The following is a 27,858-nucleotide window of genomic DNA, read 5'->3' on the forward strand; positions in this document are numbered from 1 at the left end:
ATCAATTCCCACTCACCTTAAACCTATGTCATCTGGTTCTCGATTTCATATAACCATATAACCATATAACCATATAACAATTACAGCACGGAAACAGGCCATCTCGACCCTTCTAGTCCGTGCCGAACACATAATCTCCCCTAGTCCCATATACCTGCGCTCCTTCATTCCCCCATTCCCCCACATTTCCCCTCCTCTGGACAACAGACTCTGTGCATTTACCTGATCTTTTCCTCTCCCGGTTTTGTACATTTTTATAAGATTACCCTTCATCTTCCTGCGCTCCAAGGAATAGTGTCTTAGCCGGCCCAACCTATAGCTCTGACCCTTGAATCCTTGTAAATGTTCTCTGTACCCTCTCCAGCTGAACAACATCTTTCCTATAACATGTAGGTATGTTACAAAACTTACCTTCAGCGGCGCTGCAGTTCTGCCACTGCCCGTGTGTGCGACTTTGGTGCCTTTGAGAGGGAGGCGGGTTTAAAATGCGATTTTTCTGCAGCTTATTTAAATCGATCTCTGTCAAGCTGTTTAGTTGCTAAAGAAAAATCGCTTTGACTGCTGTTTTATTAAGTTTATTAAAATTAGCGCTGGATAATTTAATTGTTGGAGTAAAATTAAAATCATCTTCAAATGCCGTCAACACCGACAACGGGACGGATCTCACCTAGGGGACAAGGCAAGGTATGCCGTTTATTTTTTCATATAAACTTGCTTCTTAGGATGCCTTTAATCAAAATTTCACGTTGCAAAAATGTGATTATGTAAATACGAATCGGCAGTATTTTTCCTGCAGATATGGGGTTTAAATTCACTGCAACCGCAACGTTCCAAACCAGCGCGTTCCACAAAAACTCAATCGCAAGATGATTTAAATGCCCATTAATTTACAGGAATTAAACACTAAATTCCTTCAATATGGCCTATAAATTCATGACAATGAGATTTAAAAATCATGTTATATTGTGAATTCTTGTGTGAATGTTATTTGGACACTTAGGCTTTTTAAAAATGTTAACGTTTTCTTAAGAAATGGATAGATGTTTAGATCTAGTAATTGAATTTTGTAATTAGCTACAATTGAGTAAGTAACTAATTATATGCTTTAATTTCAGGTCATCCAAGTAAGATTGTTTCATATTTGTTTCAGAATGCTTCAATCTATAATAACTGAAAATTTCATTCAGTTCTCTTAATTTTTAAGAAAGTTATGGGCTTTGACTGTCCTTGATCACAGCTTTTGTGTTTAGTCAATGGAAAAGCAATAGAGAACAAGATGCTAATTTCCGAGTATGAAAATGGCCATAACTTTTTAAATACTGAAGATATGAAAGTGAATTAGGTGTCAAATTAAACTTCTTTTTATGCTTTATCTGATGGGATAAATTGCAAACTTGATTTTTAAAATCTCAAAATTTTGTAACATTGCTATAACATGGTGCCCCAAAACTGAACCCAATACTCTAAATGTCAATTTCAATGCTCAATTTCAACAAGAAGTGATCAATTTCTCAACGGGATCTCTGTTCTCCTTTGCTCTTTAATACTGATTGAAACTTTTTCAACTCATAGCACAATGACACAAGACACAGAATTCACCTGCAGTGAGATTTTCAATATCATCGACCTGGGAAATCAATATTTCTCATTATTTACAGTGCACCTTTTGGTGACCCTGTTATCCTTTAACCTATTGAAAGATTCAACACTCAAACTTCATTTACACAAAGCAAAATACCTCAGATATAAAAAGAGTAAATGTTAGAAATTCTCAGCAGGTTAGGCTGCACCGACAAACAGAGTTGATGTTTTAGATTGACGTTCTTTTAACAGAACAATTCTAATGAGAGTTAATCAATATGAAACATTAAATCTAATTTCTCCCCACATTATTCCACCCTCTTCCCATCAGTGCAGCGTTGACTTATTTTGTGGCAGTTCTCACTGACCTAATGTTCGTAAATGCAAACATTTAAGATTTATTTGACTGTGTTTCCTGTAAAAGCGGGTTCTTGTTCACACTTATCCTTTTAATCCCAGGACCATTCCTCTGCCACATCTCACAGTTTGCAGCACATTTCATTTCACAATAAAATTATGAAAACTCCAAAGTCAATGAGACTCAACCTGATCTACTTTTCCACAGGGCATCTAGACTGTGCAGGGCTCCTCAACGTATAGATATTCAGACTCAATTGTGCTTACAGTGATTTCGCTGACAACCTATGATTTGGAACACTAAGCTGTAACTGCAGGAGGCCAATAGGATCCTATGCACAAAAATAATGCCTGTGGGCATTGTTCGTTGTTAAGCAGTTTCCAGGTTTAAATTTAGGTTTATTGTTGCCACATGTACTGATGTATTGTGGAAAGCTTTGTTTTGCGTGCTATCCAATTGGATTGGATAATATACAATCAAGTCAAACTCAACTACAATAGGTAGAGCAATGGGGAAGGAATGTAGTTCCCAGCATTGTAGTTCAATGTTCGCAGTGCGGTAGAGATGAATCAGACTGCACCCTAGCTAATGGAAAGACTGTTCAGAAACCTGATAACAGAAGAAGCTATTTCCTGCATCTGGTGGTGTTCACTTTCAAGTTTCTGTACCTTCTGCCAGACAGGTGCAGGTAGAAAAAGTAATGACCAGGATGGGATAGGTTTTTGTTTATGTGGACTGTTTTTGCAGACAGCATGAAGATGAAGTGTAGATGGAGTCAATGGTGGGCTATCTGGTCTGTGTGATGCACTGGGCTAAATGTACTTCAAAGAAAACCAGCGAGGGATTATATGGTAAAGTCTGTGGTTCCTCCCCTCTCATTGACATTCTGTGGAATGGATTTCGGAGAAAGCCTTCAATGCTCTGATGATGCCATTTAATCTGTTGCTTGTCCAACTGATCAAGGATGTATTTCTAGGATTAATTATCTTCAAAGCCTGCACACAGTGGCAAGTTTGTTCTCAGATGGGTGATGATTCAATAATTCCTCTGTTAATCACATTGCAGTAAGTGATCGAGAAAGTTTTATGAAATTAAATTGAATGTAACTATCCTCCAATTACTACAATTTTGGAGGCTTCCGTAGAAGGCTTAAGCCCCTGTCCCACTTAGGCAATTTTTTTGGCAACTACATGTGATTAGGCTGTTGCCACATGGTAGTGGGGTTATGCCTGTATGGTCATGAGTAGTCTCCTCAAGTCGCCTAAAGAGTCGTAACGTTTTTGTGGTCGCTGATGGATTTTGAAATGTTCAAAACTTTTCGGCAACTGTGGGCTTGACATAGCTTGTCTTCTCCTGTCGTGGGTGCTGTCGTAGGTTGTCGCCAGCATGACGCAGGTTGTCGCCAGGTGATGTTGGTTGTCGCCGGTTGCTGACTTGGGTGAATTCCATTGGCGACTACCTACATCAACCTACGTCAACCAACGACAGGTTCCCGCATACTAAATTGTCTTCAGTTGTCGCCGACAGGGTCGTTGCTTGTCGTAGCTTGTCACGGGTGGACGTTGGTTGAATTTGGTTATCGTAGGTTGTCATCTGTGTGGTCGTAGGTTGTCGTAGATGTGGTCGTAGGTGGACTTCTTAATGGGTCACCGGTTGTCGGTAGCTTGCCGTAGCTTGACATCGGCTAGGTGGTAGGTTTTCGTAGCTTGTTGTAGACATTGTCGTGGGGGGGGGGTTCAGTCGCCGCTTTTTCAGCAACCTGCTACAACTGCGACTGTTGCCGGCAGTCACTGAAAAAATTGCCAGGGGAGGAGGAAGGGCGAGTGGAAGGGGGAATGGGGGGAGAGGGGGGAAGGGGAGGGGAAAGGGGGGTGGGGAGGGAGGTGGAGAGGGTGGGGGTGGGTGGAGGGTGAGGGGGGTGGCGGGAGGGAGGGGAGGAGGGGGGGAGGGAGAGAGGGGGAAGAGGGGGGAGGAAGTGGGAGGGAGAGAGGGGTGGGGGGAAGGGAGAGAGGCGGGGGGAGTGGAATGGGAGGGGGAAGGAGGGTGGAGAGGGGGGAATGCGGGAGAGAAGGGGGGATGGGAGGGGGACTTGAACTTGGCGAGCGGGCGGCGTGGACGGGGCCGACTGCGAACGGCCACGAGTCTTGTCAGCTCTTGGGACCTCTCGGGATCTCTCTGGACCTCTCGGGACATCACGGGACCTCAAGTGACCTCACGTGACCTACGCGGGGAGTGGGGGGTGGGGGGGGGAGGTGCTCGTGGAAAACAATGCCCAGCAGGCTCCATGTTGAAAATCCTGCGCAGCTTGCCGTGAGGAGAAGAGGCATTGTGACGTCATCCAGCTACCTTCAGCTCGTTAGATTTTAAAAAGATCTGATTGGTGAACAATTTTAATTAAAAAACCCGGGAAATAATCAAATTTTCAGATGACGCGATTTTCGAGATCATGGCGTAAATCTCTACCGGAATATGTAAAAATTTCACCATTAGCTCATCGGGTTTTCGAGGAGATGTGAATCACAGACAAACATGACACGCACAAATAAATACATCCACATCTACAAGTGCAGACCCGTTGGGTCTGTTCCTCCAATGCGCGGTTACGGGGGGGGGGGGGGCATGCGGCCTCACACACACTAACCACTCCCACACACACACTAACTACCCCCCCCGCACGCATGCTAACTACCCCCCTTGATATTATATTAATATTAATTTGCTCCTTTTACCCCATAACCGCCCTATCCACTGACGCATAGCCCCCAGCTCGCAGGCGCGTCTATATACGGAGGGTGGCGGGGTAGAGAGTGAGGGCAGATAGAGAACGGGGAGAGACAGAGAGAGAGGGGCAGAGACAGAGGGCAAGAGACAGAGGGATAGGAGGGTGGAGGGGAGGAGGAGAGGGAGGGTGGGTGAGGGTGGGGGAGGAGGGGAGAGATAGGTGGGAGGAGAGAGAGAGGGGAGGAGAGAGAGAGAGGAGGAGAGGGAGAGAGGGTGGTTGAGAAGGGGAAAGGGAAGGGGGTAGGGGAGGGGTGGAGGGGAGAAGGGGGGTATAGGGGAGGGATGGGCAGGGGGGTTGGGGAAGATGGGGATAGAGAGGAGGAGAGAGAGAGGGGGGAGAGGGAGAGAGGGGGAGAGAGAGGAGAGAGAGGAGAGAGAGAGGGGGGAGAGAGAGGGGGGGAGAGAGGGAGAGGGGAGAGAGAGAGGGAGAGAGAGAGAGAGGAGTGGGGCGGGGTGGCAGGTTTCGGGGGCCCGAGCGAGCTAGGAGTGATCCGAGGACCAAAGATCCTATAGGCTCTTTGCTGAGGACTGCCAAAAGCTTCAGCCAGCGTTACAGAGGATCAGGCCGTGGATACGGAGAAGTCGTCCCCTGTGACGGAAGAAGAGAGAAGCTTTTTTTAGAGAAGAGAGGGGAGAGATGGAGGGAGGAGGTGAGAAGAGGAGGAGGGGTGGGGAGCCGGGCGAGTGAGTGGGCTGCGAACAGCGGAAAGAGACAGAACCGGCTTTAATCTCTGGAAACCGGTAGCTGAGTGAGCGGGTGGGGTAGCGGGCGGGGGATGGGAGGGGCGTGGATTCATGAGCTGCGCCAACAGTGAGGAAAAGCTTCTTCAGCACGCGTGAGCAATCTGCAGAACAAAGATCTTATAGCGAAGCAGAGCCGTAGGGTCTTTGCTGCAGAACTTTCTCAATATTTCTGCTTCTTTTGAAGATCGGGGGGATCGGTGGGCTAATGTACCTCGTGGAAAACTGCGCTTGCGTGTTGACAGCTGCTGCATTAACCCAGAGCGGGGGGGGGGGGGGGGGGGGGGGGCACCAGTAAAAGGCATTGTGAGGTCTGCAGCTGGGTAACCTTAATATTTTAAAAAATGTCAGTTTGGTTATAAATTTTAGTAAATATCTCGTGAAATAATTGACCAAATTTATAGATTGGATTTTTGAAATCATAAGGAAAATTTTTACCAGAAGATGTAAAAATGTCACTGTTATTGTAACGTCAGCAGCTGGGCAGCGGTCAGATTTAAAAAAAAAAAGTTAGATTGGTCAACAATTTTAATAAAAAAGTCGGGAAAATAAGGTGCCAAATATACAGAGCAATGGATTTCTAAAATCACAAGAAAATTCTCTACTGAAATATGTAAAAATGTCCCCGTTTGGGCATCTGGTTTTCGAGGAGATACGTTTCACAGGCAAAATGACACAGAGCACAAACGCGGTCACTTGACCGTTCCAGTTCTGGTGGTGAGGGTTCGATCAGTAAGTGGCTTGACCACCAGGAAGCGCCACAAATAACAACATGATGCAATTTCAAGACCGTCAGGCTTGGCAGAGAATTTAGAGATATCAACTTGGATTATGTCTTCGAGAAGTAAAATGCATATTTAATTCAGTCTGTGATCTGAAATTGGTAATATTAGCAGAGTCAAGATAACGAATACAAAATTTAGCAAGGATTTAAAAAACAGATTAAATAAATAAACAAATTACTTAAATTTTCACATCAAATGAGCAACATCAAATAGAGGAATGGCAAATCCAACATCCTTAAAGCCAGCAGCATGGGCAAGCCCTTGCATGAGGGTTGACTCCACGGTGTACAGTACCTGGGATGCCATGACTGCTCTCTCTTCATTCATGTTGCATAATTCACGTTAGAATCAAAACCCTTTGCAATGTCTTGGATTTACAGTAAATGGCATGCTCCATTCGCTTTGTCACATTGCTATCTGCTATTTATCTATACAGCAAGATTGAGTGCAGATCAGTGAAGTTAACAGCATACCATATAGTTTGGGAATTTCTATTGCATGCGACATGATGTCAAATAAATGCTAGTTCTTAGTTTAGTTTCGGCCGTTCGACTCACTGATTCCACGCAGAGCAGTGATGCCTGCACAGTAACTCTATCCTAAACACATTAGGGACAATTTGCAACTATACCAATTCAATTACCCTACAAGCCTGTACATCTTTGGAATGGGAGGGAACTGGAGATCGCAGAGAAAACCCACACAAGTCACAGGGAGAATGTACAAACTCCGTACACACAGCACCATAGTCAGGATTGAACCTGGGTCCCTGGCGCTGGAAGGCAGAAATTCTACGGCTGCGCTGCCATGCTGCAGTGCTTTCTTGCTTCCAACTTTCCTATTAAAATCCTAACATAACATTTGCTGCTAGTTTCGTGACTTTTATAGTTTTTCTCAGACATTTGGCTAAATGCATCTTGCTGCTGAGTGTCTATTCGGGTTTTTCCTGTGACATTCTATTCCGACTGAGTGGGGGAATTTAATTTCCAGTGCAATATAAATAAAAGTAAAATAAAAATGCAGTGATAATGAATAGTCTATCTGATTCACCACTGATTCACCATTCTTGATCTTACATGACAAAAATTAATAATATTGCAGTTGATCTTAATCATCACCTCAAATGCCATTCATTTGAAGTAGAGATGGACACTGCCAGCTTTGCCAGCCACCCTCAATCCTATAACTTAAAGTTGTTCAATGTTGATACACACTTCTGAAAAAGGATGCTCCTTTGCACAACTAATAAGCTAATTGTTAATTGTGAGCTCAGGTACTTGGTGAGACACAAATAGTTATCAACTTCAATCAACTGTAGAGGAAATGCTTGTTCACATCTAGTAATACCAGGCTGCCATCCTAAGACACTGATATTGATTATAATTTGAAGAGCATTTCTATTGGTCTGACAGCAGTGTTCAATGTCATTTGGGAGGAAGTTTTGGCCATTGGGAGGAAATAAGCCAAATCCAAAAATCAGCACGATTTCGAGGTTGGCAAAACTTTTAATGAAGAAAATGACAGAAGCTCTGCGGTCATATATGCTCGCTGCAAAACAGACATGATTTTCCCTTAGAATGGAATTATTTTGACAGTTCAAAAATCTAGTCTATGGGGTGTGAGGAAGAAAACGAAGAAAAAGTATGGATATGATTAACGTGTCTAAAACTCATTGCTACTTAACCTCATGTTTACTAAAGAATTGCAAAAAATTATACCGAAGAGGATTCAGAGAATGATACAAGAATGATATCAGAAATGTGAACGTATACATCAGGAAAGGAAGAAAAGTCTGAGTCTCTTCTTTTGTGATAAGAAGGTTGTTGGGTCTTGATCGAAGTTAGCAACAGCCATTCCTTGATTTATGAAAGAGATCTGTTTCTGCAAAAATATTTGTTCGGCATTGAAAATAGTTTAGTGCACTGTACAGAGTGGAATCTTATTTTCTCTCTCCCTCTGCAGGGCCTGAGATACTCGCCATATCCTGTGAGACGGCGTTAAATAGCATTTGCATGTCCCTTTGTGTTCTTTTTCATTTCCCTCATTAACAAAATGGCCTCACCACAGCAAAATGGGCTCTTGATATATTCCCTTTTTTTCCCCCATCTATCCTTCTTGAAACAACTTGTTTTCTCACTTTCCCAGTTCTAATGAAGGACCTAATATGACCCAAAGGGTAACATCAATTTTCTTTTCGCATATGTAGAAACAAAGAACCGCAGATGATGGTTAATATGCCAAAGGACACAAAGCGCTGGAGTAACTCAGCAGATCAGGCAACATTTCTGGAGAACATAGATAAAACCGGTTTCAGGACCCTGTTCATGTTCTCCAGAGATGCTGCCTGAGTCACAGCACTTTGTGTCCATCGTTTTACCGATGCTGCCTGACCTAATTAATGTTTCCATTGTTTTCTGTCATTCTTTCAAACTGATCTACAGTTATTTCTGCTTCCCCTAAATAACACCAACAACTTATTTGGAGCACTGATGCCAAATGAGCCACTGACATTCAATTGTAGAATTGGCCAAAAACATATTTTAAGATTTGGTGGTTTGCATCACAATCATATGGTATAACGACATCAAAGGGATTTCCCAATCCGGCACACTCGCTGGCAATTATCTCCATACCAGTCTCAGAAAGGTTTCTGCCCTTGAAGGCAAAGTCTGTATTCCAGCTTGACATGCAGACTTGCAATGCACATGATAGCTGGCGGTGAGAGTCATAATCATACAGTGTGGAAACAGGTCCTTCAGCCCACACCGACCAACATGTCCCAGCCAGCCTCAACTACCTCCTCTGGCATCTGGTCCCATACACACACCACCCTTTGTGTGAGAAAGTTACCCCTCAGATTCCTATTAAATCTTTTCCCCTGAACCTTAAACCTATGTCCTCTGGTCCTCGATACCCCTACTCTGGGCAAGAGATTCTGTGCATCTACCCGATCTATTCTGACATAACAGCCTATTTGTCATTGCTAGATAAACTGGTTGGAATGGAAAAGGACAGTGTTCCCAGGAATATGCAAAGGGACAATGAAATTCTCAGAGCTTAGATAAATGGCAGGAGGGAGATTCTGTGTGCAGGGAGCTCAAGGGACCCAAGCAGTTTGATAGCTGTTTTCTGCCCGCAGTGAGAATCCCCAAATTATGGATCAGAATAAGAAAACATTTCATGACCGTACCAATATATGTAAAGTTGAGCTCTACAGACAATTCATGGTGACAGTTTTAGTTTAGTTTAGAGACACAGCGCGGAAACAAGCCCATCGGCCCATTAAAGTCCGCTCCGACCAGCGGTCCCCGCACATTAACACAAGCCTACACACAATAGGGACGATTTATACTTATACTTATACCAAGTATACAAACCCAAGCCAATTACATCTTTGGAATGTGGGAGAAAACTGAAGATCTTGGAGAAAACCCAGGCGGTCATGGGGAGAACGTACAAACTCCGTACAGACAGCACCCGTAGGATGGATCGAACCCGGGTCTCTGGCGCAGCAAGCGCTGTAAGGCAGCAACTCTACCACTGTGCCACCATGCCACCCCTCAACATAAATACACACATACACCACCCTGGAGGAGAATTGATGGATGGAAAGTTCAATGAGATCCAAATCAATTGGATAGAAAATGCCATCTGATATTATAATGGCATTGCCTGATATACTCGCTGACAATTGTTTGTACTGATTACAGGACTCTTTTCTTATTTGTTCTTAATGCTATCCGTGTCGTGGCATCAGCAGAGGCTTGTTTCTGCAGCAGCAATGTATTTTGGCTTTGTGTGGTAACCACAGAGGTGTCGTAATTTTTCCTCCATGGAAAAAAAAGGTGAAAGTCCTGGAGGAGCTGGCAAGGGGCAACAGTTGGGTCACAGGAGATAGTGATAATAAGGATCAAAATGTGACAAATATGCACACACCACCAGTTTGTATGTGAGGGGTGAGCATCATATATTAGCGGCATGTTGCACTCTGAGACGTATAAATAATGGAGGGAGTGCACCACACCGCAAACTATCCACCTACGGGAACTCCTGCCCATCGGTGGTTGTGTCTACTGATTCCCCCTGAATTACTTCAGAAAGCCAGAGTGCTGGGATGGAGACGTTACCCTGAGAGACCCCCATGTGAGCGAGGTTCTTGTCAATTGCGAAAGCACGAAAATAATGCAAAGTGCCCCTAGTTCTCTGGAGACTGTTCCATTACTGATATTGCTGGAAGCTTTGAGCTACACTTGTGTCACTGTGGCCAGAACGATGCGTTGTATCACAACTGGCATCTTTAGATGTATGCCTGATTAAAATATCAGGAGTACTAATATAGATTGGCCATAGAAATACCTGATCCAATTTTGAGAAAGGCACGACCCACATGGTGAATCACCATGTACTTTGGGTTAGATTAATTTGTGATCATGTAGTGCTTACATAATAGCTGTTTCTACCAGTCACGTGCCACATGGCCAGCTGAATGTTTCCAGTATTTGTTCATAAGTTCATAAGTGATAGGAGCAGAATTAGGCCAGTCAGCCCATCAAGTCTACTCCACCATTCAATCATGGCTGCTCGATCTCTCCTGCCTTCTCCCTATAACCCCTGACAGCCGTACTAATCAAGAATCTATCAATCTGTGCTTTAAAAACATACATTGACTTGGCCTCCACAGCCTTCTGTGGCAATGAATTCCACAGATTCACCACCCTCTAACTAAAAATTGTTCTTCCAATTTCAGATTTCCAGCATCCACAGTATTTGTGAAATATCGTTTATACTCAAGACAGGTACAAAATGTTGGAGTAACTCAACGGGCCAGGCAGCATCTCTGGAGAAAAGGAACAGGTGACTTTTTGGATCGGAACCCTTCTTCAGACGGTTCTGAACTTCTTCTTCTTCTTGCGTATGGCATGCACAACCTAAAGTTGTTGGACAACTTGTTCTATTTGATCTTACTTGATTGTGCACGTCAGGTTGATTGCATTCGTCGAAACAGGGCGGACCACGTGAAGGTTGCAATCTCCCAACCCGGTTCTGACCTGAAGCATCACCTATACTTTTTCTCCAGAGATGCTGTCTGACCCGCTGAGTTACTCCAGCATTTTGTGCCTATCCGGTATAAACCAGCATCTGCAGTTCTTTCCTACACACAAAGTTTACACTCATTCTGGTTTGTATTTTTAACAGCCACAATTTGAATCTGTTCATGTTGTTAAAATCTATTGGATTATTTGTTATTTTGTTTATCCAAATGCTGGAAACTTTAGTCTGAACTTGCATTGATTCATGCTGGAACACAATAGGCTGAGCATCAGTACTTTTCCAATGAGCGCTGGGAGCCCATTTGATAATCGCAGTTTAAAGCAAATCCTGTGCACAATCAAAATTCACATAGTAATGTCCTTCAGGCATTCTCACAGTGATAATGAATTGCACCACCCTAATCCCATTATATTTTACTAGTTCTAGTCCCTGTGACAAGCAAGATAAGCTAAATGAGGAAATCTTCATTTGTTTATCAATGCACGTTGCAGAAATCATTGTAGTGAAAGCATTACCACGTTCAGAACCTGCTTGTGACATTTTGATTTGCTCTTTTTAACATTAAATTACGATTGTAACCTGCAATAAGATGGTGCTTTAAAAGCAGAGTTCATCATTTAAATCCCTTTACACACAGTGCAAATGCTTATCTTATTATCAAAGATTGAGGTGTTTAGATAAAAAAAGATCTTGAAATTTATTTTTGTCAGTGCAATCATAAATCAGAGATGCATTATGATTCTAGATTCAAGATTCAAGAGTTTATTGTCATGTGTCCCAGATAGGACAATGAAATTCTTGCTTTGCTTCAGCACAACAGAATATAGGAGGCACAAATAAATACAGAGCAGATCTGTGTGTCCATATGCCATTGTATAAATATATACACACATAAATAAATAAAACAGATAAAGTGCAAATAAATAGATAATGGGCTATTAATGTTCAGAGTTTTGTTTGAGTTGAGTTCAATAGCCTGATGGCTGTGGGGAGGAAGCTGTTTCTGAACCTGGACGTTGCAGTCTTCAGGCTCCTGTACCTTCTACCTGAAAGTAGCGGGGAGATGAGTGTGTGGCCAGGATGATGTGGGTCCTTGATTATTCTACCAGCCTTTTTGAGACAGCAATTGTAATAAATCCCCTCGATGGTAGGGAGGTCAGAGCCGATGATGGACTGGGCAATGTTTACTACTTTTTGTAGTCTTTTCCGTTCCTGGGCACTCAAGTTGCCGAACCAAGCCACGATGCAACCGGTCAGCATGCTCTCTACTGTGCACCTGTATAAGTTAGAGAGAGTCCTCCTTGACATACCGACTCTCCGTAATCTTCTCAGGAAGTATAGGCGCTGATGTGCTTTCTTTATGATTGCATCAGTGTTCTCGGACCCACGCCCAGGAATTTTGAAGCTCGACTCTTTCCACCATCGACCCGTTGATATAAACGTGACTGTGGGTCCCCATCCTACCTCTTCCAAAGTCCACAATCAGTTCCTTGGTTTTGCTGGTGTTGAGGGCCATTTGGTCAGTCGGTTGATCTCTTTTCCATACTCTGACTCGTCCCCATCAGTGATGCGTCCCACAACAGTGGTTTCGTCAGCGAACTTGATGATGGAGTTCGCACTATGACCAGCTACGCAGTCATGAGTATAGAGTGAGTACAGCAGGGGGCTGAGCATGCAGCCTTGAGGTGCTCCTGTGCTGATTGGTATCGAGGCTGGCACCTTTCCACCAATTCGAACAGTCTGTGAATGAGGAAGTCGCGGATCCAATTGCAGAGAGATGCGCAGAGACCCAGTTCTGTGAGTTTGGTAACCAGCTTGGAGGGGATGATTGTATTAAATGCCGAGCTGTAATCAATGAATAAAAATGAAACATAGAAACATAGAAAATAGGTGCAGGAGGAGGCCCTTCTGCCCTTTGAGGCAGCACTGCCATTCATTGGGATCATTACTGATTGTCCCCAACCAGTAACCCGTGCCTGCCTTCTCTCTATATCCCATGATTCCACTAACCCCTAGAGCTCTATCTAACTCTCTCTTAAATCCATCCAGTGATTTGGCCTCCACTGCCCTCTGTGGCAGGGAATTCCACAAATTCACAACTCTCTGAGAGAAAAAGGTTTTTCTCACCTCAGTCTTTAAAGGCCTCCCCATGAAGTGATGCAATTCTTCAGATCTGATTTTAAATCATGTCTAAAAATGACAGAAAGTGCTGTTTAAATCAGCGGGCCAGGCCGCAACTCTGGAGGACATAGATAGAAAACGTTTCGGGTCAGGATGCTTTTTCAGATTGACTGTGAGGACGGGGAGAGATGGAAACCCTTCTCAAAGCTTGGCAAGTCATGTGTGGATGCAGGCGGCGGGGGGGGGGGGGGGGGGGGGGGGAGTTGGAGGGTGGGGGTTGATAAACAGATGATTAAACAGAGAAGAAAAGACTGAAGGTGTGAGACAAAAAGATTGAAGAGTTGTAAATTGTGAAGCTAGAGAAAGGAATGTAGGTGGAAGGGGATGGGAAACATAGTTGAGTCCAGGGGGGTCGCAAGAGTGGGAGAGAAGGTGGGGGGGGGGTGAAGAATAGTGTGTGTTACCTTCAATTTTAGGTAACGAGAATTTGAATGTTCATATTGTTGGTTTATAAACCACACAAGCAGATTATGAGGGTGGTTTTACTCTAGCAATGGAGGAGGCCCTGCACCAAATGATCAGTATTCAAATGTCAATGGGAATGGGAAGCGGTGTTAAAATGGTTAGGAAGCAGGAGACCTAGTAGACCTTGGTGGACCGAGCATAAGTGTGCAGCAAAACGGTCACTGAGTCTGTGCTTGGCGTTGCCAGTGTTTCAGAGGCATCATTGGGAACACTCGATGCAGTACATGAGGTTAGACTATAACTAATTAGGTGGATGACAAAGATCTCATGATATTTTCCCAAGCACAAGCACGTGTCTTGCTTTTAGGGGCGATATTCTTCCCACTATCAAAAATAAACACGTTAATTGGTCTTTGGTATTATTAGGGATGGAGAAAATTGTGAGACACATTTACTTGATGTATTTAATAAAATCATTGCAGTTTGTCAACAGAAATGGTGCTGACATCAGTAATGCCACATTAGCCAAAGAAATTAAATCAGAAAATTCTGGAAATACTCAGGCCACCTCTGTGGGCGCCACAATAGACAATAGACAATAGGTGCAGGAGTAGGCCATTTGGCCCTTCAAACCTGCACCACCATTCAATGTGATCATGGCTGATCATCCCCAACCAGTACCTCGTTCCTGCCTTCTCCCCATATCCCCTGACTATGCTATCTTTAAGAGCTCTATCTAGCTCTCTCTTGAAAGTATCCAGAGAACCGGCCTCCATCACCCTCTGAGGCAGAGAATTCCACAGACTCACAACTCTCTGTGAGAAAACGTGTTTCCTCGTCTTCGTTCTAAATGGCTTACCCCCTATTCTTAAAATGTGGCCCCTGGTTCTGGACTCCCCCAACATCGGGAACATGTTTCCTGCCTCTAGTGTGTCCAAATCCTTAATAATCCGATGTGTTTCAATAAGATTCCCTCTCATCCTTCTGAACTCCAGAGTATACAAGCCCAGCCGCTCCATTCTCTCAGCATATAACAGTCCCGCCATCCCGGGAATTAACCTTGTAAACCTACGCTGCACTCCCTCAATAGCAAGAATGTCCTACCTCAAATTAAGGGGCCAAAACTGCACACAATACTCCAGGTGTGGTCTCACTAGGGCCCTATAAAACTGCAGAAGGACCTCTTTGCTCTTATACTCAACTCCTCTTGTTATAAAGGCCAACATGCATTCGCTTTCTTCACTGATTGCTGTACCTGCATGCTTACATGGCTCAGCACTTCAACTCCCCCTCCCATTCCCAATCCGACCTCTCTGTCCTGGGTCTCCTCCATTGCCAGAGTGAGCAACACCGGAAATTGGAGGAGCAGCACCTCATATTCGTCTTGGGGAGTCTGCATCCTGCGGGCATGAACATTGAATTTTCTCAATTTTGTTAGCCCTTGCTTGTCTCCTCCCCTTCCTCAGCTCTCGGGCTGTCTCCTCCCATCCCCCAGCCCTCGGGCTCCTCCTCCTCCTTTTTCATTCCTTCACCCCGCCACCCCCTATCAGTCTGAAGAAGGATTTCGGCCCGAAACGTTAGCTATTTCCTTCGCTCCATAGATGCTACTGCACCCGCTGAGTTTCTCCAGCATTTTTGTGTACCTGCTTACTTTCATTGACTGATAAATAAGGACTCCCAGATCCCGTTGTACTTCCCCTTTTCCCAACTTGACACCATTTAGATAGTAATCTACCTTCCTGTTTTTGCTACCAAAGTTGATAACCTCATATTTATCCACATTAAACTGCATCTGCCATGCATCTGCCCACTCCCCCAACCTGTCCAAGTCACCCTGCATTCTCATAGCATCCTCCTGACAGTTCCCACTGCCACCCAGCTCTGCGTCATCTGCAAATTTGCTAATGTTACTTTGTTAATCCCTCCATCTAAATCATTGATGTATATTGTAAATAGCTGCAGTCCATGCACCGAGCCTTGCGGTACCCCACTCGTCACTGCCTGCCATTCTGAAAGGGACCCGTTAATTCCTACTCTTTGTTTCCTGTCTGCCAACCAATTTTCTATCCATATCAGCACTCCACCCCCAATACCATGTGCCCTAATTTTACTCATTAATCTCCTATGTGGGACCTTATCAAATGCTTTCTGAAAGTCCAGGTACACTATTTCCACTGGCTCTCCCTTGTCCATTTTCCTAGTTATATCTTCAAAAAATTCCAGTAGAATGACACAGAGGTCATCTGGTCAATGAGTGAATGGGAGATTAGATAATGAAAACATAGGCAAAGGAATGTAGGAGTTATAAAATGTAGAGCAAAAAATATGTCATAAGGAATAGTACTAGAATTTGCCCATTCGGCCAATCAGGTCTATTCCGCCCTTCAATCAAGGCTGATCTATCTCTCCTTCCTAACCCCATTCTCCTGCCTTCTCCCCATAACCTCTGACACCTGTCCGGTGGACAGGTCATATTGTTGTTCCTCTAGTTAGGCCTACCCGATCTTCCGGTTGCTCCCCTTCCCATGTCCACTGTCAGTGAGTCCCAGCGCAAATTGGAGGAACACCACCTCATATTTCGCTTGGGCAGCTTTCAACCCAGCGGTATGACTTTTGTTTTCTCTAACTTCGTAACCCTTGCTTTCCCTCTCTCTCTCTCTCTGTCCCGACCCCACCCTAGTTCTCCCACCAGTCTTACTGTCTCCTACTACATTCTATCTCTGTCCCACCCACTCCCCTGACATCTGAAGAAGATATCTGAAGAAGAGTCTGGATCGGAAACATCATCCATTCCTACTCTCCAGAGATGCTGTCTGTCCCGCTGTGTTACTCCATCCTTTATCGTCTATCTTTGACACGAGAAGATAGAGTGATAAAGAAGGCGTGTGGTATGTTTGCTTTCATTGGCCAGGGTATTGAGTATATGTGTCAGGAAGACACGTTGTCACTTTATAGGATGTTGCTCAAGCCATATTTGGATTAGTGTTTATAGTTCTGCCAATCCCATTACATGGAGGCTTTGGAAACTGTGCAGAATAGGTTTATCAGAATTCTACCAGGATTAGAGTGTATTAGCTAGAAGGAACGTTTGGACAAACTTGGATTGCTTTCTTTGGAACAGAGGTTGAGGGGAGATTTGAAGAAGTATATAAAATTATGTGAGGCGTAGATGGGATAGACAGTAGGAGCCTTTTTCCCCAGAGTGGAACTGTCAAAGACAAGAGGGCATAGCTTTAAGGTGAGCACGGCAATGTTTAATGGAGATGTGCAGGGCAAGTTTTTTACACAGACAAAGGTGTGTGCCTGGAACGAGCTGCCAAATGTGGTGGTGGAAGCAGATACCATTGTACCTTTAAGAGGCTTTTTAAAGACACATGGATATGGAAAGAAAGGAAAGATGTGGATCTTGTGCACAGACATTGTGAGCTGAAGGACCTGCTCCTGTGCTGTACTGTTATATGTACTTATTCTACATTCTCCACTATATCCAGTGCTTCCTAAGGCTCCTGACTCTGATTGCAAAATAATCATTTGATGAGATATAAAACTTGCTTTATTATTTTATTCGAGCCATTCTGACACATTTGCAGTTTTTTTCATGGCACGTCATTTAAATCTCGCCTCCTGATATGTAAAGTAATTGCCCATTCGCGGCCCAATTAAAACTACCCAGTTTTGACATATATTACAAGGAGTAAATTCTTACATAGAAATCTCAACATCAATTGCTACTTTGATACTCAACACACAGTATCTTTTTATTTCTGATCTTTTAACTGCGCTAATTTCCTGTACTAATTCCATATCCCTCGATTCCATAATTATCTGCATATCTATTGATTTAACAAAAAAGTATGCTTGGTGATTGATTCCCCAGTGCCCACATGGGCCGTGAATTGCAAAGATTCACTGCTCCTTGCTTGAAGAAATTTCATTTAATATTGGCCCTCAATTGCTGATGCTTAATCTTGATATTGTGGCCCATTTTCATAATTCTACCAGCTAAGAGATGCAAGGTCCTTGCATTTGTGTTGTCAAGCCACATAAGAATCAATCAGATCATCTCTTATTTTTCTTAACTCAACAGAGCTCTGACCCACTGTGCTTAGTATAGTATAGTATATCTTTATTGTCATTTTCCTGAGTACTCACATACCCAGAGGAAACAAAAAAACATTGCTCAACCAGTGTCCATTCAGTGTGCAGTAAAAAATAAATAAAAATAAAAATACATATATCATGGACAAATTAAACACTCTACTCTCTACTAAACATCAACAGGCGTTCCGAATCCTGAATCACAATTCTGCCATCCCAGGAAACAATCATGTGAATCTTTGCTCTACGTCCTGAATTACAACCATGTCCTTCCTCTGGTAGGAAGGCCAGACCTGTACACAATACTCCAGATAGCACCAGAGTGTGGAGCTTGTCCCTGAGGAAGATCTAGTGCCATCCACTATACTTGTTCCACTCCTTTAAAATCTCTTTTCCAATTGTAAATTTATCAAGATCTCTGACTTTGGTGTTTTTCCTCTGCGCTACCTGTGTACTTAGTTAGAGTCATAGAGTGATGCAGTGTGGAAACAGTTCCTTTGGCCTAACTTGCCCACACAGGCCTAAAATGTCCCAGCTACACCAGTCCCACTTGCTTGTGCTTGGTCCATATCCCTCCAAACCTGTCCTGTCCATGTACCTGTTGAACTGTTTCTTAAACGATGGGATAGTCCCAGCCTCAACTATCTCCTCTGGCTTGTTCCATACACCCACCACCCTTTGTGTGAAAAGGTTCCCCTCGAATTCCTATTAAATCTTTCCTCTCTGAACCTATGGTCCTCAATTCCCATACTCTGTGCAAGAGGCTCTGTGCATCTACCCGATCTATTCCTCTCATGATTTTGTTCACATGTGTAATTACTTGATTATACTCATGTACAGTATGATTTGCACACAACCAAATGTTTTCACTGTATCTTGGCACACGTGACAATAATGAAACAAAACCAATATCAGGTATATTCTCATCAGGACAATGTGATATTAGTCTTGTACACAAATCCTCTTCCAATTCAGATCAACAGACCATTGGTCTTCCTAATAGCTTCTTGTACTTACAGGATAACTTTCAATGATTAATGTGCAAAGATACACAAATGCTTCTGAACATAGAATTTAGAACAGTACAGCAGAGGAACAGGCTCTATGGCCCCCAATGTCCATGCCAAACAAAAGTCCAAATTAAACTAATCTCCTCTATCTGCAAGTGATCAATATCCCTCCAACCCCTGCATATCTATGCACCTATCTACAAGCCTCTCAAATGCCACTATCAAATCTGCCTCCACCACGATCACTGGCAATGTGTTCCAGGCAGCCTTTACTCTCCATGTAAAATAATACCGGCCCCACATATCTCCTTTAAACTTTGCCTCTCTTACCTTTAAGCTATGCCCTCCTGCACTAAACATTATTCCCTTTATCCAGTATCTATACTCTGTGAACAGCTTGATTGTAGTTTTGCTGACTGGATAGCATGCTACAAAAAGCTTTTCACTATACCTCCATACACATGTAAATGATAAAATAAACTACACTAATCCTTGACAGTTCCACGCTGGGAAAAAAGATTCTGAATGTCTACCCTATCTATACCTCTCATCATTTAATATACTTCCATCAGGTCTTCTCTCAACCTCCGACATTCCAGAAAAAACAATCCAAGTTTGCCCAAACTCTCCTTATCGGTAATACCCTCTAATCTAGGCAGCATTCTACTAAACCTTTTATACTCCTTTCATACTTTAGCCAGTTAAGATACTCTGCCTCTCTAGTATTTTTCAACCTCACATGTTTCTACATTACATTCCATCTACCATATCTTTGCAAATTTACTGATCCCTTTCATATTTTTAGGTTTGTTTTTTTTTGTTTTAGAGATGCAGCATGTAAACAGGCCCTTCGGCCCACCGAGTCCACGTCGATGACGATCACTCACTAACACTAATTCCACGTTATCTCAATTTCTCATCCACTTCTTACACACTCAAGACAATATTTGGAGAATCCAATTAACTTACAAACCTGCACATCTTTGAGATTTGGGAGGAAACCGGCGCACCCAAAGGAAACCCATGCGGTCACAGGGAGAAGGTGAAAACTCCACATTGACAGCTCTCAAGCTCAGGATCGAACCCAGGTCTCCAGCGCTGTGAGGCGGCAGGTCTACCATATGACATTCCTGACGCTTCCATGCATTTCTGAAGTTTCCCTGCATCTTCTTCACAGTTCACCTTACCACCCAGCTTTGTTTATAAATAAACAACGTAGATGGGAAAAAATGATTCACCAGGGAAAAAAATGATTCACTGGAATTTAGAAGGATGATAGGGTATCTTATAGAAACATATATAATTGTTAAGGGATTGGACACGCTAGATGCAGGAAACATGTTCCTGATGTTGGGGGAGCCCAGAACCAGGGGCCACAGTTTAAGAATATGGGATAGGCCATTTAGAATTGAGATGAGGAAAAACTTTTTCACGCAGATAGTTGTGAATTTGTGTAATTCTCTGCCACAGACGGGTGGAGGCCGGTTCACTGGATGCATTTAAAAGAGAGTTGGATAGAACTCTCAGTGCTAGCGGAATCGAGGGATATGGGGAGAAGGCAGGAATGGGGTACTGATTGTGGATGATCAGCCATGATCACATTGAATGGTGGCTCGAAGGGCTGAATGGCCTACTCCTGCACCAATTGTTGATTTATCTATGATCCTGACAGCTTTTAGAGTGACACTCAAGAGACTTGATTGGCTCAGTTTCAATGTTCCAGTGAAATTGATTTTTTTTCCAGCGAAATACAGGCAAGAGAAGTGTGGAATAAATCCTGACATGTTTGCTGACAATTTAGCCACAGGGCATCAAGGCTGAGCTGAAAGCTAAGCCAGATGATTTCCCCATCGAATGTTGAAACTTACATCAGGAATCAGATTTTAATTAGGATGTCAGATAAATCATGTCCCAAACATTGATCAGCCAGCTGTGCATGCACAGTTAATGCACACAAACCAACCTCCCTTCGATTGAGTCCCTTCATACCTCATGCTGACCATACCATACCATACCTTAGTGCTGGCCTCGGCAAGGCCAGCACCAAAATCAAGGATGAGTCACACCCTGGCCACCCCCTCTATTCCCCTCTCCCATCGGTCAAAAGGTACAGAAGTGTGAAAACGCACATCTCCAGATTCAGGGACAGTTTCTTCCCAGCTGCCATCCGACAACCGAACCTTCCTACCATAACTAGAGAGCAGTCCTGAACTACTATCCACCTCATTTGGAGACCCTTGGACTATCCTTGATCGGACTTTACTGGCTTTACCTTGCACTAAACAAAATTCTCTTATCATATATGTGTACACTGTGAATGTCTTGATTGTAATCATGTATTGTCTTTCCGCTGACTGATGAGCATGCAACAAACGCTTTTCACTGTACCTCAGTACACATGACAAAAAACGAAACTAAACCAGCAGAACCAGTGCTCTTCCAGTGTGTACAGCTTTGTGCTACACTCGTAGTACCTTTTCGACAGGACTGTTCACAGGGCCTGCTAGTGCTGCATCCCACATCAACAGCTATCTTTACCATTAAATTAATCTTGTTGCTGATTGCACTTCTTAAATTTTGAACTGAAATTTAATTCTGCTTTATTTTCCCTGCAGCGTGGTTTTTTCCGTCTGCACAGTGAAGACTATTTTATCGAACCGATACAGCGTTCCCCACAAGACAGAGAAAAGCCGCATCTACATATTATTTACAAGAGGCAGGTTTCTCAACGTTCTCGGAGACAGCACCATGAATTCACTCCTGGGATCTCGGGGACTTGTGGAATACAAGGTATAGTAACAGCTGATGTGCACAATTTTATGAGGTGGGCGATAATTAGAGGAAAGGAATTCAAATATTATAACTGCATTAGAACGTCCTGTGGTAAGAAAGAGTATGAGGCAATGTCCAAACATTATTCCGATGGATTCAGTCCATTTATTTTCCCACCTGGATTTGATTGGTACTTTATTTTCCGCTACTCATTAGAGAAGCCTAATAGACAATAGGAAGTGTAGATGCTGATTCACAAAAAAACAGACAAAGTGCTAGATTAATGCCCCTGTCCCACTTAGGAAACCTGAACGAAAACCTCTGGAGATTTTGCGCCCCACCCAAGGTTTCTGTGCGGTTCCCGGAGGTTGCAGGTGGTTGCCGGAGGTTGCAGGTAGTGGAAGCAGGTAGGGAGACTGACAAAAACCTCCGGGAACCTCCAGGAATTGCACGGAAACCTTGGGTGGGGCGCAAAGTCTCCAGAGGTTTCCGTTCAGGTTTCCTAAGTGGGACAGGGGCATAACTCGGCGAGTCAGGCAGCATCTCTGGCAAACATGGATAGGCAACGTTTCTAGCCGGTCTCCAGACTGATTGTATTCGATGAGGAGAAAGCTGGAAAACAGGTGCGGGTGGGACAAACTGTGGCAGGTGATAGGCGGATACGGGTGAAGGGGGATTTGATTGGAATATAGGTGGACAAAGGCCAGAGATGAAAAAGAGACAAAAGGCTGTGAGGCAAGGAGAAAAGAGAAGGGAAATGTGGCGCTAGTGGAAGAGATATAGATGGAAGGGAAGGGGCAGAGGAGTGGTGGAAGAATGGAAGAGAAAGGGGGGGCTGGGATAGTGGGAGAAATGGGTGCACATCCTGGTGGGGCACAGCGAAGAGAGAGAGTTAAAAGCCGGAAGATTTCTTCAACATATTTGACAGTCTGGTGACAATATCAAACACTTATTACAAGCTAGTTGCTCTCACCGCTGTTTTTAGTGACCCCTGAGCATGGTAGCAGCAGTATACTCACATGTAGTTCAGCAAAACAGCTTCAGATTTTGTGCAAAATATTGAGGGAGGTGCTGATCAATACAATACAATACAATACAATTTATTTGTTGTCATTTGAACCCAGAGGTTCAAAAGAAATTTGGTTTCTGCAGTCATACAAACAAGAAGAACCAAGACACAACCCAATTTACACGAACATCCATCACAGTGAATCTCCTCCTCACTGTGATGGAAGGCAAAGTCTTATCTCTCCCCTGCACTCCTCGTTCTCCTCCCGATGTCAGAGTCAAAGCCCCCGGCGGGCGATGGTAAATAAGTCCCGCGGCAATTATAAAGCCCCGCTGGGTGATGCAAGGCCGCGCTCCGGGTCTTGGTGTGGAGCCCCCGGCGTGCGCTAACAAGTCCCGCGGCCATTTAAAGCCGCGCCGGGCGATGTAAGGCCCCGCTCCAGGTCACCCTCAACCCCGCAACTCGGGCGGGAGAAGTCGCTGTTGCGGAAGCCCCGAAAAGCGGTCTCCCAGTAGGGACCCGCGGGCTCCCGGTGTCGCAAAATCAGATTTTGCGACTGGGTTTATTCTTCAACTCAATTGATTTTCTCGGCTGATTTCATTTTTATCTGCTTCTTAGCAGAAAATGTAACTACTGTTGTTTTAGCATGTCAAATTGAACTGTAGATGGAAATGATTGATCAGGCGTGTTCAGTACGTTTGCAGCTTAGAGTTGATTTTCTTAGTGAAATTTAATGTTACTGACACCCACGCAATAGAGGCAAAGAGGTGAAAAGCTGAGAAAACAAGTAGGTAGAACATGCAAATTGCAATGGATATACGAAAGAAGGAAAATAATTTAGAACATCATTGCACTGATAAAGGTAGAAAGAAAAGAAATTCTAGCTAAACTTAGGGAGGCTTTTGATAATGTTCCCACATGCTCGGCTGCTCTATAAAGTGAGGTCACATGGGATCCAGGGAGAGTTAGCTAACTGGAAACGGAATCGGCTTCATGGAAGGCGCATAAGGTGATGGTGGATGGTTCTTTTTCAGACTGAAGGTGACTAGTAATGTACCTCAAGAGATCACAAGTAGATAGGATGATAAGGCTTTTGGTACATTTTGGTACATTGACCTTCTTCAGTCAGGGTGTGGACTATAGATTTTGGGATGTTATGTTAGTCATACAGGATATTGGTAAGGCCACATTTGGAGTACTGCATCCAGTGTGGTCACCCGGCTACAAGAAGGATGTAGGCCTTCCTGTCCCCTGCCCACTGTCGCCATCAAGGGTGTGGATGTGCAGTTTCCAAGGAGTACAAGCACCTCGGAGTTTACCTGGAAAATAAATTAGACTGGTCCAGGAACCCTGAGGCAATGTATAAGAAAGGACAGAGCCGTCTATACTTTCTGAGGACGCACCGCTCTTTCAACATCTGCAGTAAGATACTGCAGATGTTCCACCAATCGTTGGTGGGCAGTGCCATCTTCTTTGCTGTTGTGTGCTGGGGTAGCAAGGCAAAGGCCGTGGACGGCAACAGAATTAACAAGCTCATCATGAAGGCTGGCTCTATTCTGGGGGTGCAGTTGGATTCAGTGGAGATGGTCTTGGAGTGGAGGATGGTCCTCAAACTGTGAAGCATCTTACACAATACAGCTCACCCCCTCCATGACACACTGGTCAACCTGAGGAGCACCTTCAGCAATAGACTGGTTCCACCGCGATGCAGCACATAATGCCACAGGAGACCGTTTTTCCCTGTGGCTATGAAACTGTACAATTCCTCCCCCTTCTGTCGTTGGGTAGACAGACTCCCCTTCACCCACCCCCTCCCCAATCTTTGCACATTCCCAATCCTGGACTTTTTACTCATCACTTTAATTTCATGTTTCATGGATCTTATTGTGTTTCATGACTGGTGGCAGACTATCGTATCGTAATTAAGCTGGAGAATATGCAAAGAAAGCACATGAGGATGTTGCCAGGATGAGGAGCTGAGCTATAGCGAGAGGTTGGTCAGGTTAGGACTTTATTCCTTGGCGGCAGGCGTATAAAATCATGAGGGGAATGGACAGGGTAAATGCATGTTTTTTTACCAAGGGTAGCAGAATTAAAACCCAAATAACATGGGTTTAAGATGAGAGGGTCAACATTTAATAGGAACCAGAGGGACAAGTGTTCACTCAGTGAGTATATGGGTATATGAGCTGCCAGAGAACATAGGCTGAAGGGCCTTTTTCCGTACTCTATGACTATGACAGTAAGAGAGCAAGATGTTTGGTCCAGAAAGATTGCAATTGGCCAAGGAGACCATTTAAGGTATATGTGTCAGTGGATTTCCAAATGTAAACGTTTAAAAGATGGATTAGAACATCCAGAAAACAACTATCGCCACAAGTAATATTAATACTATTATAACATTTTATTTTTTTAAATTTTATTTATTTATTTATTTATTAGAAGTAGACATATTATAAAATGTAGTTACATATTATAGTAAAAAAAAACTTTTCATATACATCAGTCATACATTATTAAAATTTTCCATTATCAATTACTTCTGCTTCTAGTATTTTTATTTTTTATAGAAAGCGAGAAAAAGAGAGGGTAGAAAGTTACAAATAAAAAAGAAAGCAAAAAACAACACAACAGAAAAACAAGGGAGGTGGAATGGGTTACCTGTAATACATCAATGGAGATAGGTTCGTAGGTTATAAAGTATAGAGTATAGTTTTTCATCTGTTCCTGAGTTCAAGTTTCAGCTGGGTCCTCGTGCTGTGCCAATCTATCCCTTCAGATAGTTAATGAATGGAGCCCAAATTTTATGGAAAAGATCTTGTTTGTCCATTAAGACAAGTCTAATTCTTTCTAAGTATAGGGTCTCCGACATTTCCGTAATCCACATTTTAATTGTGGGGGTTGTAGGGCCTTTCCAAAATTTTAATATTAATATTTTTCCGGTTATTATACTGTAATTGAGGAAGTTATAACATTTTCTAACTGATCAAATAATGAAACAACTTAGGATGGGCCCAATCAGGCCTTTGTTTGGGGTTCTTGAGGTTAATTCAGGTTCATGATAGTGTTAGCATATGGGTACCCTGGTCAGATACTATATTGAGAAAGAGATTAATGGTCACATACCTAACGTCCACGAGAAACATGTGGAGCAGGCACCTAATGGCACCAGTCAACCTGCCACACAAAATAAACATCATCACTGCTACTTTAAAGAAACATGATATTGAGCACAAAGAAAAACACCACTCCCGGCCCACCAACTTGTACTCAGCTACATTCAGCTCAGACACTAGTTGATGCATGTCAACACGTTCTTGATGGTTTTCTTGAAATTGTTGTTTCATGTTTCAGAGGTTTTCAGAGAACACTGTTGCAGATGCTGGATTATCTTTCAATAACTGTAAGCCTTCTGCAAAATAATTGCTCGGAGTCATGTGAATACTAGTCAGTGCAGCCTCCTTAATGTTGAATGTATTTGGATCCATAGAGTTCATGCAGATCAGCGTAAGCTGTTAAGATGATTGAACGTCAGAGGTGATATGCGTGCCAGAGGTTATGGGGAGAAGGCAGGAGAATGGGGTTAAGAGGGAGAGATAGATCAGCCATGATTGCATGGCGGAGTAGACTTGATGGGCCGAATGGCCTAATTCTGCTCCTATTAACATGATCTTATGACGAGAAGGGGTAGGAAGACCTCTCAGCAGTGAGTGGTGTCAACTAAGAGTATTCAGCGAGCAAGCCTCTAACGTGAAATTCGGCAATGTCCAACTCCTGTGCATTGGAATGTCACTGAAATTTGCTCTTTGTAGCCACAAGCACAAACCTCAAAGACAAGGCGGATATTGTTTGGTTGTGAGAGGATGTTTAAGATGCTTGTCAACTCTATCCTTCATAAGTCTGTGTGCTCAATCCACTGCGCTAATCCCTCCATCCCCATAATTGTGTTGTTGGACACTGTGTCTTTAAATTCGACACTGTTATTGGATGAAAAATGGGTATTTGATGAGTCAGATTGCAGGAGGGATAATCTGGTTGAATGATACCAGAACACCAATCTTGCTTTAAACTTAAGTAAAAACAAGGATCTGATTGTTAATATCAGGAAGAGAAAGTCAAGTATCCGAGCCTGTCTTCATCGCCAGGATGGCAGTGGAGAGAGTTACTGGGCATTCATAACTCTGAAGATCTGTCCTGGGCCAAGCATGTTGATGTAATCATAAAGAAAGCACATCCAAGCCAATACTTTCTTAGAAGATTGAGGAGATTAGGTTTGTTGCCGAATACTCTATACTCTGGATTTGCAAAGATTGAGATTGACACTGACTGAATGCACCTTACTTTGCGTTTACTTCTTGGTAGCTTTGTATTCTTGATCCAAAAGTGATTCTGCTCTAGTTACGTGACAACAAGCAGTGTATCATGAAGATCATTGCCCAATATTTTGACACCAGTCACGATGCATTTATTCTGTGGGGATCCTGTTTGCTAGCAATCACATCAGAACCAAAGGTAGCAACTGGGTAGTATTGGCTTTCCATGGATGCCATGACTCATGACTCCTGCTTGCTCCCTACACATGTGCAACAGATATACTGTCTTGCTGTCCTAAGTACAATAGATCAGTCCACAGGGGGTGATTATTCTGCCTGGATTGTTCTGTAGCAATCTTGCAGCGCTTATCTGATTGAGTGTCGTGTTTTTTCTTGATATGTTGGGTGCTGCCCAAACTTAATAGTTATTCATACTGCGTATCAACTAAAGAAGGAACGAAGGAAGGAAGACAGCAACCTAGATGATCTTTTATTGTGTCTGGGATGTAAATAAGGAACGAAGAACAAGGAAAATATTTCAAATAGAATTTTCCATTCACCAACAATCACATCTCTCTTTACCTTAGTCATTGAGAGTTGCATAATTGTATTGTTCATGATGCAAAGAAAAAGCCTAAACTTGAATTAAAAACTATCAAATACTGAATTGAATCATGTCATATTGCTTGCAAAATGAAATTGAACATCTTTGTGCATTTGTATAGTGCCTGTATTCCACGTGCCTGCATCACTAATATGTCTTCTAATTTGC

General features: G+C 43.3%; 1 protein-coding gene across 1 annotated transcript in view; it reads left to right on the forward strand.

Moving 5' to 3' along the window:
* The window catches only part of adamts12 (ADAM metallopeptidase with thrombospondin type 1 motif 12), a 596,791-nt gene that overhangs the window by 108,403 nt on the left and 460,530 nt on the right, over nucleotides 1-27,858 (forward strand). Inside the window, exon 3 of the mRNA XM_033032714.1 lies at nucleotides 21,608-21,782. Within this exon, the coding sequence (XP_032888605.1) occupies nucleotides 21,608-21,782 (175 nt within the window). The remainder of the gene's footprint in view (nucleotides 1-21,607; nucleotides 21,783-27,858) is intronic.

The sequence above is a fragment of the Amblyraja radiata genome, chromosome 1 (genome assembly GCF_010909765.2).
Source record: "Amblyraja radiata isolate CabotCenter1 chromosome 1, sAmbRad1.1.pri, whole genome shotgun sequence".
Taxonomy (NCBI): Eukaryota; Metazoa; Chordata; class Chondrichthyes; order Rajiformes; family Rajidae; genus Amblyraja; species Amblyraja radiata.